The sequence below is a fragment of the Equus przewalskii genome, chromosome 1, assembly GCF_037783145.1.
Source record: "Equus przewalskii isolate Varuska chromosome 1, EquPr2, whole genome shotgun sequence".
Classification (NCBI taxonomy): Eukaryota; Metazoa; Chordata; class Mammalia; order Perissodactyla; family Equidae; genus Equus; species Equus przewalskii.
The window spans coordinates 6,826,427-6,842,110 of NC_091831.1; the positions used below are offsets into that span (position 1 = coordinate 6,826,427).

General features: G+C 46.6%; 1 protein-coding gene across 1 annotated transcript in view; it reads left to right on the forward strand.

Moving 5' to 3' along the window:
- Positions 1-7,803: 7,803 nt before the first annotated feature.
- The window catches only part of ADAM12 (ADAM metallopeptidase domain 12), a 335,212-nt gene continuing 327,331 nt past the window's right edge, over positions 7,804-15,684 (forward strand). The window contains exon 1 of the mRNA XM_008525946.2: positions 7,804-8,360. Coding sequence (XP_008524168.2) covers positions 8,273-8,360 — 88 coding nt within the window. The 5' untranslated portion in view covers positions 7,804-8,272. The remainder of the gene's footprint in view (positions 8,361-15,684) is intronic.

The window sequence follows — 15,684 nt, forward strand, 5'->3', positions numbered from 1 at the left end:
ACCCTCTGTACTGCTGGAAATGTGCCTGCAAGGATTAGGCTGCAGGCACGGCTGCACCTTACTTCAATAACCTCCTCTTTACTGTTACGTTGCTTCCTCACCAGGGTGGGTCATTTTTCCATACGGCACAGGAGACTGTCTGCATCCTGACCCCAGGAGAGACAGCATTTTCTTGAGGGTGCAAGATTTTGACTTCCCAAGGCTAGATGTTGTAAAGTCTCTTGGCACTCTACCAGGTGGAAAGGGCTCTCTAGTATAAGACATTATAAATTTTTAAAAAACCATCAAGTTTGACTTTGTGACCCAGGCTCTTCCATGTGACTTTCTGAGTTATTACCAACAGACATTCTGGTTTCGGATGATTCTGACTCATGCTCTTATTTATTTTTTCCATCATTGGCAATATCTGCAAGTCACCACAATCTTTATCCATTGTCATTACCAGAACAAAACACAGTTTGAGATTGTTTGGAGTTTTCAAAGAGTTTTTTTTTGTTTCTATTAAATTTAAAAATAGTACCAGAAATAACAGACTTACTTAAAAATCGAAGATTTTAGAAAATAAAACGTGCCCTGGCATGATTGCTAGCTCTGTGGAAACCAGTTCTAACTTGATTTGCCACGGTAATAGGCCTTCACTGGAATAATTACGGAGGTTATTGGGGGAATGGTTTGGGAAAGAAATGAAATATTGCCTACTTATCTTCTTGGACTTCAGCAATAAATACACTTACATGGAATCACTGTTCTTGAGCCTGGATTGGAAAGCTGTATAGTCATGCATTGCCTAATGATGGGAATCTGTTCTAAGAAATGCATTGTTAGGTGATTTCGTCATTGTGTGAGCATCATAGAGCACACTTAGACAAACCTAGATGGTACAGCCTACCACACACCTATACAGTATTAATCTTATGGAACCACCGCATACACATGGTCCATCATTGACCAAACGTTGTTATGGGGTGCATGACTGCATATAGAAGAAAAATCTTAAAGACCCAAGAGGGAACATGGACACCCTGGTTCATTTATCCACTCAACAAGAAATTACTGTCTCTTCTTGTTGCCAGGCTCTGGACTAAGTGTGGGCACATCAGATATAATGGTGAATCAGTCAAGGGGCTCCACCTCCAAGGGGCTCCCTATCTAGTGAAGCAGACAGTCTTGCACAACAATAATTAGAGTACAACGTGGTAAGCCTGATGCTAGCAGTAGATACATGGAACTGTGTAAGCAAAAAAGAGAAAGTCTCCATTTTGCCTGGAGTCATAGAAAAGACAACACAGAGGAAGAGGCACCACTCTGGGCCTTGAAGGATAGATCAGCTAGTGGAAAGGAGGAGAGGGGCAAATTTCAAATAGCTTCATGAAGGAGATTCAATGTATTGCTGAAGACAATGAGGATCCAGTGAAATTTTGTCAGATTTTCATTTTAAAAGTGCTCTTGAGGTAGCAGTAGCTGGAATGACAGCAAACAAGCTCGAGGAGGCTGTGACTGTCATCAAGGGGAAGCCCCAGGATTCCCAGCCCTGGGACTGGGGGTAGGCCTAGGGGGGACAGACTCAGGAGGGATTTCTGAGGTAGAATGGACAGGATGTGATGCCTAATTAGAAGGGAACGGTAGAGGGAGAAAGGAAGGGTCAGATATGACTTCGGTTCGGGGCCAACACCAGCAGGGAGGGAATGAAATGGAGGATCCTTGGAATCAGACAGACCCAGCTTCAACCCCAGCTGTACCACTTACAAGTTTTGCATTCACAGGCAAATCACTTTTCAGAGCCTCTGTTTCCTCCTTCAAAGGAAGAGTAATGAACAGGATTCGGTGAGGGTTGATGAGATCCTGCAGGCCTGGGGCAGAGCAGCCCAGATGCAGGGCAGAGGCTGTCTGGGAGGATGATTGCGGGAGGCTCAAAGCCATTCTCTGTATCACAAGGCCAGTGGGTCATGAGAATGGGGCCTGTTGTCTGTGTCCCCAGCTCCAGCACAGACACAGAATGAGCTCTGGGGATGTTTGCTCAACTTCTTTTCTTTATTCTTCAGCCCAGCCTAGGACAAAGTAAGCTGAAAAATCTCTTGTGAATATTGCTTAAGAATATCAAGGGAAGGGAATGCTGGCAGAGTCTATGCCCAGAGAGGCAGTTGGGGTACTTTCCCCACTGATAGGTGTCGGCAGGCTTCCAGCAGTGGGGGTACTGCTGGGCCAGGATATGGTGGTGATGGAAAATGTCAAATGCTTGATAACCGCTAAAAAATTAAAGCTACTTCAGATCCTAGACCAGAGCTCAGTGCAGGAGGAAGAACCATGGACCCCAGGCCCCAGAAGTTTGAGTTGGCTTTTCTGCCTGAGTCCATCAAGGAGTTAACGGGAGAGAGGAGCCTGCATAAAAGAAGCATAGAAAACTGAGATCCCGGAAGCGGACTGAAATAACTCCAGCGAGGGAGGAGGGCAGCATGTGCCACAAACAAGGCCATGTAGTGAGGGGATGGAGGGCCAAACACCCCCCTATCGGAGTAGTCGACCTCCCCAGGACCACTCAGAACTGCTCCTTCACCCCCAAAGTAGAAACTAGTCCAGGGCTCTGAAGAGAACTTAAAAGTCTCCACTGCAGGAGATCCACCACCAGTAAAGCAGACTCAACAAACCAGCCTGTACTTCCCCTGGCCTCGCGCAGACCCTCCTTGGAGCTCTGTGGCCACATTTGGCCTCCACAGTTTAATAGAAATCAAGAAACTGGAGACGATTCAAAGGAGAGCAAAAAACATGATTAAAGAGAGCAAGAATAGGACCCAAGAGGCAAGTTAACGAAATTGGGGTTGATTTGCCTAAAACAGTTAAGACGAAATGGGAACTGCATTCAAATACACGAAGAGGGGCCGGTGTCCAGTTATTTCCCTATTTCAAGAGTACAGAATAAGAGGCAAATGGCCTAATTTGCCACAAGAGAAATCAGGTAAAGGAGTTTCATAAATGTATGCATGTCTTGGAAGGGCCTTGCCTGGAATAATTGTCAAGTAGGCTGTCCCCACTCCCTGGGAGGGAGCCTACTGCAGACTAGGTATGGAGGCCCCAGCTTGTCTCCAGAGCCCCCCCATGATCCCAGCTCTCCTGGCTTCTGGGAGCCTGTGCATTTTTCAGAGCAGAAACCTGACAAGCGAGTGGCCAGCCTGGATGGTGGGAGCATCTGTGCTTCCCCTGGTGGGTCTCCCAATCCAAGAACAAGCATGACCTTTAATCACATTTTCTCTTTGACGTGTTCTAGATACCGTCAATGGCAAATGCCTGCAGGTTCTTTGGCGGCTGATAAGAAATGTCTCACAACTTCAGGAAGTGGCAGCTTAGATCAGATCACTGCGTGACTGGTTAGCCGTGTAGTGAAAATACTCAGAGAACCTTGTGAGGCTCCAGCTCCTAGGCAGTTCTGCTCTGGTGGTTATGGCTGTTACCATGCTCATGTGTACTCTCCATCACTGGGAGGTCAGTCACTCAGTCAACCATCACTCATGGAAGGAACTGAGTCAAAATGGAGAACCAAGCTTGTATTCCTGCTTCTTCCTCTTGCCCCCAAAAAACCACATCAAAGACATATTTATCTACAGATAGGATAACGGCACAGTTTGTTAGTAACTAGGACATTTGTGATGGTGAAGCGGGGGTGCTGTTGATAATTATGCTAGGACAAAACTGAGACCTATGGCCACCCAATCCATAACTCATATTCAAAGCTCAAAAATAAGGAAGGTGCCCTTGATATTGAAGTTATCAGGAATCCTTGCAAGCTAGAAAAAAATGCAGAAAAGGAATGTTTGCTTTATTAAATGTGTACTAGTCATCTATTGTGGCATAATAAATTACCACCCAAAATTACTGGCTCAAAACCACAGACGTTCATTATCTCATGCAATTTCCGTGGGTGAGGAGTTTGGGAGCAGCTTAGCTGGATGATTGGCCTCAGGGTCTCTCAGCAGGCTGCAGTCAGATGCTGCCCTGTGCTGCCATCATCTGAAAGCTTGACTGGGGCTGGAAGGTCCACTTCCAAGATGGCTCACTCCTGGGGCTGTTGGCAGGAGACCTCAGCTTTTCCCTTGGTTCTTCCACAATGGGCTGCTTGAGCGTCCTTGCCACACGCTGCTGGTTTCCCCCAGAGTGAGTGACCTGAGTCACTCAGGCCTTTCCTGATCTCGTCTCAGACTCACAGACTGTCATTTTTCCAGCGTTTTATTCATGAGAATGAACCCCCAAGCCCAGCCCACACTAAGAGGGAAAAAGATGAAGTTTTGTTGCTTGAATGAAGGAGGGTCTTCGAATATTTGGTCATTCTGGTGGTGAGTTCATATTTGTTCTTGAGAGTCCCCATTTGCCTTTCTCTGAGCACTGTCTTTTCATTCAGCCTGCCCCAGGACTCATGGGAGAGGATGGGCATGTGCAGCCAGGAAGCCTGTCTCAGCAGCTGGGTTGTGGCCATGGTAGCTCTCTGTTCCCCCTGGGTGTTGCCAGTCGCTTGGAGTACTTAAAAATGGGCCCTCTTGGGGGTGGGGTTGGGGGGGGTAATGAGTTCCCCATCACAGTACGTGTATCAGGGGAAGTTGGATGGTCAAATGACAGGTGACACATGAGTATAGATGAGGGGAGCTCGCCTAAGTGAACTTCCATGTCCCTTCTGACCCAGAGCATCCATGAGTCCCTGATCTCCCCAAGAGCATTCTTTCTTTGGTGTTTGGACAGGCTACTTAAATACGGAGTCTGTGCAGTAATGGAGGTATCAGAGCCAAGAGGGGTTAACCTGCCCAGAGGAGGCTCTTAGGAGCACCTTTCTGAGGAGGTGAAGGCACGGATTCTTGAAAGGAGAAGATGTATGAAAAGAAAAATGGACCTCACGTTATAACAGGCTGAGAAGATCATGAGTTTCAATCTCCCCAAGAGATGGAATTAACAAGATTTCCAAGAATCTTAATCAGGTGGCAATTGTTTGTTGACTTTTGCAGCAAGCTCTGGGAGCTGTGCTCCGACAGATGGAAGCTGTTCCATGAGCCCGCGTCTGAAGCTCCATCAATAGGTGGAGCTGCAAGGAGGCCGAACCTTCACTTACAGCAGAGATCAGGAGTGGCTGCCTGTAAAATTCTGGCTTAGGAAAATCTGCCTCCATTTTCCATCTGCTTGTATTCAAAGTGGATGGAGCTAAATGTGAGCTTGGGTAAGAAATCGGTGCCCTGTTGATTGTGAATGCCCAGGCTGTTGCACAAAAATAGCATCAGGAAACGGTATCGCAAAGGTCAGTCCTGCTGGAGAGGAAGGGACAACAAGCCATCTTTCTGAAATTTTAATGAGCAGATCCTGGCCTCTGACCCCATACCATTACCTAACAATCCAGTATTGAATGCCATGTCGGCTTCCATTTCCTGTGAATGAAGAGACAGGGTCCCCATCCAAAGGCCAACCATCTGCCGGACGTCAGATTTGCTCTCTGCCTGGCTGGCGGGCGGTTACAGACGAGCGTGGAATCTATGCATAGGGTGTCAGCCCAGGCTCCTCACTTCACAGAGGTGGGGAATTAGAAGGTTAAGAAACCCGGGCTTGTGGCTAGGATTCTCTTTCCTGTCTTTCTTTTTTCCCCTTGCATTGGCTGCTTTGTTTCATTCGGTCAAAAACAAACCAAGGCCAGTCTTATGGCACCTGTAGCCCTTTGGAGGGAGCTTTGCAAATTCCAGGTTTAAAAAAAAAATTGGACTTCTACAGTCAAGAGTAACAGCTGAATATTAAAGAACAAAAAGAAATGGATCATTCGGAGAGAAAGTATATAAAGCCCCCAGCCCAGTGCACTGCATATATTCAGTCTATTATTAGTAAATAATTTATCCAGGCAGAAAGATTCAAGAGGCCAGCAGCTGGACTCGTCCTAAGGCTAGCCCGTCCCATTGACCTCAAAGGAAACGTCAAGTTCAAAGGGATTTGAATTCTCACCGCACGTCAGGAGCCCCTGTGGGCTGGGAAGCCATGGCCATAGCTCAGTTCATGCTCATGGCCACCTGGGAGGCCTGTATTCTTACTTCCACTTAGATGCTGCAGCTGAAGCTTGGACGTCAGAGTCAAAGACAGGCTATACCTGCAAACAGATCTGGCGTGGGCTCTGACCCACTTTGCAGCCCTGCGACCACGGGAAAGGCACTTAACCTCAATCTGCTGCAGTCTCCTCATCCAGATAGTCAGGATTCTAAAATGGAATAATGCATGGGAAGCCCTTTAGCATGATACTCCAGATACTCCAGTTATACGAAGTGTGTGATAAATAATGCAGCTAACAAACAGCCCAGTTAACAAACAGCCCAATGATCATTAAATAGGTTAAGTAACCAGCTCACACCATTCGATAGTCATGATTTATCAGTTTGTCCTGCCAGACAGAAAAGTCTTTGAAGGCAGGAGGCCTCTCTCATCAGTTTGTTTTCCCAAGTTCCTAACCTGGCGGTGCTAACTGCTGATGGAGAGAATGAACAAATGAAGGAACAAAGAAAGACAGCCATGCTGAGCAGAGCAGGGCAGGGAAGGAGCAGGGCTTGCCTGAACCCAGGCCTTGGACCCAGGCCTCGCTTCCAGACGGAGTGTTGAGATGTCCTGGCACTGAGACGGGGGCCTTTGGGCCAGTGTCTCTGGCGTTTTAAACAAGGCCTGCTCTTTGTTGAGAGGGTTGACCTGGTTCCTGGGAACACTGTAAAAACCTGGGGGCAGGAGGGAGATAGTGAGAAAAGCTGCTTTCCAGTAGGAAGAAATGGTAAGGAAGGGGGTTTCCTCTGTGGCTGGCTAATGGCCTCTTAGAATGAGGCCTCTTGGGGGAACTGGTGGGAGGTCACCGGACAGATTTCCATGGGTGGCTCCCCGCCCTCGCTGCACAGTAGAATCACCTGGGGCTTTGAAAACTCTTCAGGCTCCGCTTGTTTTAGGAGATTCTGAGTTCATTAACTGGGGGGTGGGGGGGGGGGGTTTCTATCTCCTTAACTCTTTTGGTTCTAATAAGACACCAAGGTTGGGGGTCACTGTAGCCCCACAAGGTGGTTGGCAACCTTCCTTAATGCATCCAGCTCCTTCAGTTTGGGTAGCTCCCTTGTCTCCCAGAGGGCAACAAGTCCTATTAGAAAAACTGACACAGGAGCTCGAGGCTGTCAGGCGCAAGAAGGAGAGGCCCTCCATTCATTTGGTTGCTGTTTCCCAAACACCCGGTGCTCCCCTGACTCCGTGGCCTGGAGAGTCTCATTCCCAAGGCAAAGAAGGGAGCCCGGGAAGCTGTATTTTTAACAGACGGGCCCAGATGCTTCTCATGATCAGGAAAGTTTGGGAAACATCACTGTACACCCTTTTCTGGGTCCATGCCATGGAAAGGAAACGTGAGTCAATCTATCAACGTGAAACCTAAAGTAATACATCAAAGCGTAATGCCCAGGCGGCCTGTGCCTGCGAATCCAACCTTATTTCTCGGGCATGAAGTGTCCGTTTGGGGGCTTAGGGGAAGGTCGCGGGACGCCCACCCGGCCGGTGGACCGCCTTTCAGACTTGCTACCCGCGTTCCGCGGGTTCCGGGCGAGCCGGGGAGCGAGCAGCCGAGTCATCATTTCCAGCCTCAGACTGGAAAGCTGGACCGTGCAGCCGCGTGTGCTCTTGGCAGTCGGGCGCCCCGGGCCCCGCGGCCACATCATCCTGGGGCGGGGATGTGTGCGCTCCGGGCGCCCGCGCCTCCACCGAGCCACGTCTGTGCCGCCAGGGCGCGCGGCCCGGGAGGCGCCCTGCACCGAGCCGCCCCCGGGGGTGGGCGAGCGCCGGCTCTGGGCGGGACCCTGGCGGGGCACCCTGAGCGGTCTCTAGGACCCGCGGGACGCCGCCGGCGGGCGGGGGTGCGGGGGAGACGATAATTTGTTCCGTGGTAATGAGAACGGTGACTGTTGGCCGTGGATCCATTTCACAGGCCTGCCTTCTCTCACTAACGATCTTCCTCGTCCCCGGGCCAACTCGGACAGTTTGCTCATTTATTGCAACGGTCAAGGCTGGCTCCTGCCAGAACAGCGCGCGCGCGCACACACGGGGGGAAAACTTTTTTTTTTAAAAAAATGAAAGCCTAGACTAGCTCACCAGCGGCGCGGGCGCTGCGCGAGTGGTTCGGAGTTGACTCCCTGCAGCAGGAAATCCCTCGGGTCGCGACGCCCGGCCCCCTCTCGGCGCCCGCGGGGGATGGTGCAGCGCTCGCCGCCGGCCCCGAGAGCTGCTGCACTGAAGGCCGGCGACGATGGCAGCGCGCCCGCCGCCCGCGCCCCCCGCCCGCGCCCTCCTGCTCGCCCTGGCCGGGGCTCTGCTCGCGCCCCGCGCGGCCCGAGGTAAGTCTCTGAGCCCACCCGGCTCCCTGCTGGTCCCCCCGCTCTCCTCTCCCGCCCGCCGCTCGGGGTCGTCCGCTGGCTGGGGTCTCGTCCCTCGGGGGCACCTCGCGCGGCACTAGGGGGACACCGAGGAGCAGGGCTGCCCCGCGAGGCGGCGCACCGGGGCGCAGCTGCGGAGCCCCCCCTCCCCCGCTCGGGTTCCCGGGGCAGAGAGGACCCTTCCTCCCAGGTGCCGCTTCCCGGGGGGGAGGAGGGAGCACTTGGCTCGGGGCCTGGGAGCCGCCAGCGCGGAGCCCGGATGGCACAGCCTCGGGGCTGCTCCCCCGTCCCCTCCTCTCTCGGGCGTCATTTGTTAGGGTGTCTCTCTCTGTCTTGACAGTTACACGTGTCGCCCGGGATGATGCGCGTCGGGTCCTCTTACTGTCCCTGTCCCTTAGTGACCCCCCTCCCCAGGCTCTGGGTCAGCTCTCTGTGAGGTTTCCTTTCCACCCCTGCCTCCCCCGCGGATACACTTGGGGGACGCGCAATAATCACGCAGGTGAGCCTTCCCTTCTCCGCAGGTGTGCCTGCTGTGTTCTACGGTCTCCGTGTTTAAAAACTAACTCTTTTGCCTGCTGCTTCAGTTTTCTTTTCCTCTCTTTTAAATTCCGCATCGCTCACTAGTTGTTAGTGGCGGCCAAACTTGAGCAGAATTTTTCCGCCTCCCGCCACTCCGTCAGTTTCTCGGGCATAAATAATCTTAAATCCACCTTGTGTAAAGCGACAACTCATTTAGGAGTTAAACTAGAGTGTGGAGATTATAGCTGTTTTATAGGTCTAGATTTTCCCAAGTTGTATCCCCTTAAAATTGGGCACCTGTGGATGCTTTCTTTTTGCATAATGAAGACTCACCCAGCAGGTGCCTTTTTAAAAATGCAGAAGCTTCCCTGGATCTCCGCCACCGCCGCCGTTGTCTTTCCACCGCTAGAGGCGCTGTCGGTCTACCAATGGCTGCCTTGCCTTGGCCTCTAAGTCCAAATTTCTATGATTCTACATAACAGGCATTTATTTTTCAACAACTGGCCTCAATCACCAACCGTTACCACTTTCTGGTACGATTTATTTTGCAGTTGCCACTGCTACCCTCCACCCCCATCGCATCTACTGTAATGTGGTTAAAACTCAGTTCTCATTAAAATCCACACAGCAGTGAAGACCAATTTGGGAATTAATGATTAAATAAAAGGATTGCACAAACTAATGAAGAAGCAATGAGAAAGCCAAGAAAGAATACTGTTGACTGTTTAGTTAAAGAACTCTATGACCTGCAAATGAAAATACTGGTAGTCAAAAGTGTTTTGAAAGACTTTTGTACAAATTGGTCCTTTTGAATGTTTATTGAGAATGAACTTTGTAAGAACTGAAACAGAATCTCAAAGCGTGCCTGAGGTGGTCTTTAACTTGGCACGTGCTCTATCCACATAACAGAAGTCCACTGAGCATGGGCAATATTTCTTTTTAGAGGAAAATGTTTACTAAATCATGCTAATAATGGGAAATTATTTCACAGAAGGGGGCTATTATTTTATGACTGCAGCTTTGGTGGAGAAAGTTTTTCCTTGGGATACATAGGACTCAAAATAGAAAACCAGTTAGGCCTAAACATTTCAAGTGGGTTATGTGTTGTAATACCCCAGCATTCCCTGTTTACCCTCAGATTCTCAGTATCAAGTCTTAAATCAATCAGCGCACCAAATCATAGCATTGAGGTTGTTTAAAAATCCAAACATATAATGAAACATTGCTTTGTGTTGGCAAGAGAAAAATCAGGAATTACCCCTGTTGAAGGCAGAGCATATTCTGGGCTTCGTGTCTCTGTGTGTTAACCCTGAGCTCCAGACCGGTTGCCTGCTTGGTACCCTCCAGTGTCATCTCAGCCCTGACAGGTCCCAAACAGAACTCTGGATCCCAAACCCTCCACTCCTGAATCCATTCCTCCCCTAGTCATCCCAACTCAATAATAGCATCCTCTGCCTTCTCCAGATGCCTCAGGCAAACATCTGGTAAGTCATCCCTGAGTCTCCCCTTTCCCTTCATGAACCATCAACTTCCAAAATGTATTCCCATCTACCCACTTCTCTCCATTTCAAAGTGTGCCTTCCCCAACCTAGGCCACTTCTTCCCCTTCTCTTTATCTCTTTTGCAGAAGCCTCTTATCCCAATATAATAGCATCCTAACCGGTCTGCTGGCTTTCCCTCTTGTCCCTGCACAGTGTATTCTTCCCAACACCACAGCCAAAGTCATCATTTTCAATCATGAGTTGGATCATGCTGGTTTCCTGTTTAAAACTCTCCAGTGGCTCTTAGGAAAATCCAAACCTCTGGATGACCTAATCTCTATTTTCCTCTATGATCTCCTTGCTTACCGTTCTCCCCCTTGCCCATTGTACTCCAGCCACGCTGGCTTCTCTTCTTTCCAACTTTCCAATATAGTATTGCCATAATTTTTTAAAAAACAATGTTCAATGTTTGCACTATGAAGACTTTGCAAATATTGTTCACAGTTGAGCCACACAGCATCCTACAATTCTATTTCACCCCCTTACAACTTTGTGTTTTTCCTAGAGTTAATAATTGCTTTGTTTTTGTTTTTTTGCTTTGCTTTCTGTGTACCAATCTCTACCTTACCTCCAAAGTTTCTGGAAGAATTTTTAAACTACTTTCAATATGATCAAAGACATCAGGTAATCTATCCATTATTTATTTTTTCTTGCTCTCGTCTCCTGGAGCCTTTTATCCTCCTGATCCAACATGAACGGGTTAGTTTTTTTTCCCCTTAATAATTTTATATTGATTAAATGTTGAAATTATAATATTTTGGGTAAAATTAAGTTAAATTCATCTAAAACTGGTTACTTTTTTTTTTAGGCATGCAGGACGGCTCTTGTCTCAGGACTACCCTATTAGTAAGATGCTAGAAATTCCTCTTGCATCCTTCCTGGGTTGGGTCACCTATTTTCCAAGCATCATAACTTTCTCTTCCTTAGTTTATTTCTTATTTGTGTGGAGCGCATCTTCTGGTAACTTCCTGAGGAAGGGTGTGTGGCAGATAAAAATTTTTTGATAACTCGTCAGGAATGCTTTCAGTTGCAAATAACGGAAAACCTGACTACAGCAATTTTTTTTTTAAGTTTTTTTTCCTTTACCTTTACATAACAAGCAGTGGTGAAGTAAGCAGTGTGGTCGCTGGGGTAGCGGGTCAGTGATACTATCAGAGACCCAAGCTCCTGCTTTTGTTTGTATCTACCATACTTATACGCTGGGTTTTGCCTTTATGTTTACTGCTTCATGGTCTCATGGAGGCTGCGGTACCTCTTGGCTTTATATGTGCATTCCAGGAGGTAATAGGGCAGAAGAGGCGACAAAGCAGAGCCAGGCAAATCTATTTTATCAGGAAAATTGGACTATTTCCAGAAACCTCTGTAGCAGATTTTCTCTTGGCCAGACTGTGACACAGGGCTACTGCTAGCTGCATGGGAAGATAGCAAAGGAAATATTTTTAGCTGTACACATTGGTGTTTCAAACAACACAGAGTTCTGTGAGTAAGAAAGAAGGCTGGAATGTGTGTCTGCTATAGCTTGCATACAAATATGTATATATATTTGTGTATATATACATATATATGTATGTAGATATACATACATATATATGTATATCTACCCTTGACTGCTAGTTTGTTTAGGTATAAAATCCTAGGGTGGAAGTCATACTTCCTCAGTATTTATAAGAGATTTCTTCATTGCCTCTGTGCCCGTTGCTGCTTGAGAACTTGATGGTACTATGTCAGTCCTTTAAATGTAGGCTGTTTTTCTTTCTGGAAGCTTTTATCATATTTTTATCCCTAGTATTTTTTCATTTCATGATGATATCTTTTAGCTAATTTCTTATCAGTAATCGTGCTGGGCACTCTGTGGGCCCTTTCAGTTTGGAAACTCACGCCATAAAGTTCTAGTACTTTCTTGTATTATGTCTTCAATTATTTCTTCCTCACTGTTTTTATCATGCTTTTCTGAAACTGCTATTAGCTGAATATCCCACCCTCCTGAAAACATCCTCTAATTTTCATCTCTGTATTTTTGTTCTACTTTCCGAGTTTAATTTTATTTACAACCCTGCTATTCAAGTTATTTCTGTTACTGATATTTAATTGCCAAGATATATTTTTGTTCTATGAATGTTCTCCTTTTTGTGTATTCTGTTTTTATTTTATAATAGATGCAAGATTTCTATGAACTCTTGGAGTCTATTAATTTTTATTTTCAAGCGTTCTTTTGCCCACTTCGTTCTTAGCATTAGCTGTGAGATTCTTCCCTGTCCCCATTTTATCGTCTCTGCCTTTCTTCAAATGTCTGAGTTTCGGCTCTCTGTTTATATTTAATAAGGAGACACTAAGAAGCTGATTGAAAGTTCTGTGTGTTTCAGAAGCACACATTATGTTGCAGGGACCTTCATACATCGTTGTATCTTTTTTCTTAGGCTGATCAGTTTCCCCAAAGAAGAATCTTGCAGCCTTCAGCTGAGGATTTAAGCCTGGCGGCAGGGTCTGTGAGCTGGGTAGGAGATCAGAGTTAAGGGGAAGTGTGCTTAAGGGTGAAGGTGTTTTGTTGTTGTTTTCAGTTTGGCACCTCGTTACCCCTCCCTCGCTCTCAGCTATGCCCAGGGTCGTGAGTGTAGAACTTCTCTGCTTCAGTGTCTTCAGAAAATACAACTCCTAGTCTGTTGGCAAGGGGGTGGCACTCACCTAGCTCTGCTGGCTTTGCAGCAGACCTGAAACTCTAGCTTCTCCTTGGCTAGTCTTTCAGCTCGGCCTGTACTGGCCCTCAGGATGCCCAGTGCCTTCCATTCCCAAGCCTTTCTGGGGTTCTGCTCATCCATCTCACCTTCTTGATGGTTTCCCTCCTCTCCAGGCAAACAGGGTTCCAGCTCTCTTCTCTGCTGAGTAGGTTACTATTTGTCATCCTCTGCCATCTGCCAAAGCTTTAGTTGCTTTCTCTTACCTGCCGTCATCTTCTCTCCAGTTCTCTTTGTTTATTATTGTTGTCATTATTATTCCTTGTGGTAGGGTTTCAGGAGGGCGTATGGGAAACCCTGTGGATCTGCTGTATCCGTGTAGCAGTCAGCCCCTGCTGTGAGGACCACACTCCCCAGATGGACAGGTTTCCTTTCTCTCACTTCTCCATCGACTCTTTCTATTCCTTCCTTGTGGAAACAAAAATTACATCCATTTTTAAATGTTTCAAAACTTTCTCTTCAAATTCTGTAAATACTTAAAGTTAGCATATACCTAATTAGATAGATGTTGCAGCTGTGGAAACTGTAAAGCTTTTTTTTTTTTTTAAGGGCTGCAACTACATCATCTAAAAAGCTAAGCATATTTCTTCCTGGAGTAGATGATGCTGTAATGAACTCATTACAGTTAGAAAAAATTTTTTTGTTTTTGTATCAGAGTGTGTTCCAGAGGCCTTTTTAAGCTAAGTTGTTCCTGCAGTGTCTATGATTTATAAAGACAGGTGTGAGAAACATTTTCAGATGTTTCTTCGGTACCAAATGGCTAGCCTCCTAGCCCTTTGGCTGTGCGCCCACTGGGAGCCGTATTAAACAGCTCTGTAGTATGTGCAATTCTTTAATTATCAGCTCTCTGGGATTGAGAAAGTGAAGTTGAAATAATCTAGACAGAATGTTTAAGGAAATAGTTTCTGTGCATTTTTAGTAGCTGTTTCTTTATGTGTGTTTGTTTAGTATTTTATTAAACCCCAAGTTTTTATACCAGCACGTAGTCATTTAAAAAGGCATTTATTGAGTGCTTTGCTGCCAGGAGCTGTTCTGAGATCTTTGCTTGCACGCTCTCGTGCAGTCCTCGTGGAAGAATCCTGCAGCCAGTCGTGTTATTACCCTCCCTCTCCAGAGGAGGAACCCAGGGCTTCAAATGGTGAGTGTCTGCTAAGTGCCAGATGGAGGGGCTCTCCAGCCTGTCTCATGACGGAGACGGGGTCGTCACCGAGCTGCGGTAAACATTTTGTAATCTCTGTGCTCTATCTTTGGAATAATTACAATGTCTATAGCAATGAGCTTGTAATTTAGTTTGGTTATAAACAGAATGATAATGCAGTTCAAATAAACTTGATCTGCCAATCGAAATGTGCGCGTTGAATCTCATGCTTTCTGACAGGCTGCCCTTTTCAATCCTCAAACTTCCTCCAGCTCGTTCTTCACTCTGCATCCTTGTGCTTTGTTTAATGCCCAGTATACCTTGCCTCTAACTGATAGATGGGATCGACAAGCCGAATAATTCAGCATCATATTGATGTTGTTTATCCTTTAAGCTTTTATGTCATCCCAAGGCTATAGGAAGAGCTCAGCTTCCAGGCAACTGCTTAAAAATTTGGGCCATCTCCTCGGACCCAACCTGGACCTTCTGGCTGTTCACCTGCTCCTAGGAGCTTGGGCCACCCCAGTCAGTCTAGGTGATCCACTCTTAGAACTGTTGATCCACCTGCCATGCCTTCCCTCCGCGGGGCATGGTGATCACTGGCCTGCAGTTTGACCAAAAGATTCCTTGGTTTGTATTTTGCCATATTTGTAATGAAAGCTAGGATAGGATTTAAGCATTTATCGTGAGATCTATGCTCACAGGAATCTGAATGTCATCTGAGAACCTGGTTTTGCTTTTTCGTTTTCGTTTTTTAAGTCCTGGGGGTTTTGGTAGGGTTCTTGGGAGCCTGCGTTAGGATTTAGAGTCTGTGTTATATCTGAGGGTAATTGTACTGCGGTTTATGGAATAGCTGTATTCCTGAAGTGCGGCATCCTAAGTAAACTTTCTAAACTAAAATCATTTTTTCAGCCAATTTCAGTATAATTTGAGATGTTCATGAAAAAGATGATTGAGGAAGAATTTTGACCCTCATCATCCATTCTCTTATAAAAACCGAAATATTTTTAAAGTGGAAAAAGGATAGAGAATAAATTACACACTCATACTCTTGCCAACTAGATTTTACTATATATGCTTCAGAATTTTTAAAATTTAAAGATGTAAGATGTTAAAGATATATTTATAACAGTCCCCTATTCTCCGTACCCATCCAATTCCTCCTCGTTCTTCAGAAGCAACCGCTACTCTGAAGCTGGAGGGTTTGTATGTATATACATATCCCTAATCAATATTTGATATTGTTTTTGTACTTAAATATTATATAAATGGTGCCCTACCATATACAACAGCCTTCTGCAACTTGCTTTTTAAAAATCAACATATTTTTAAAGATTTATTCATGTTGATACATG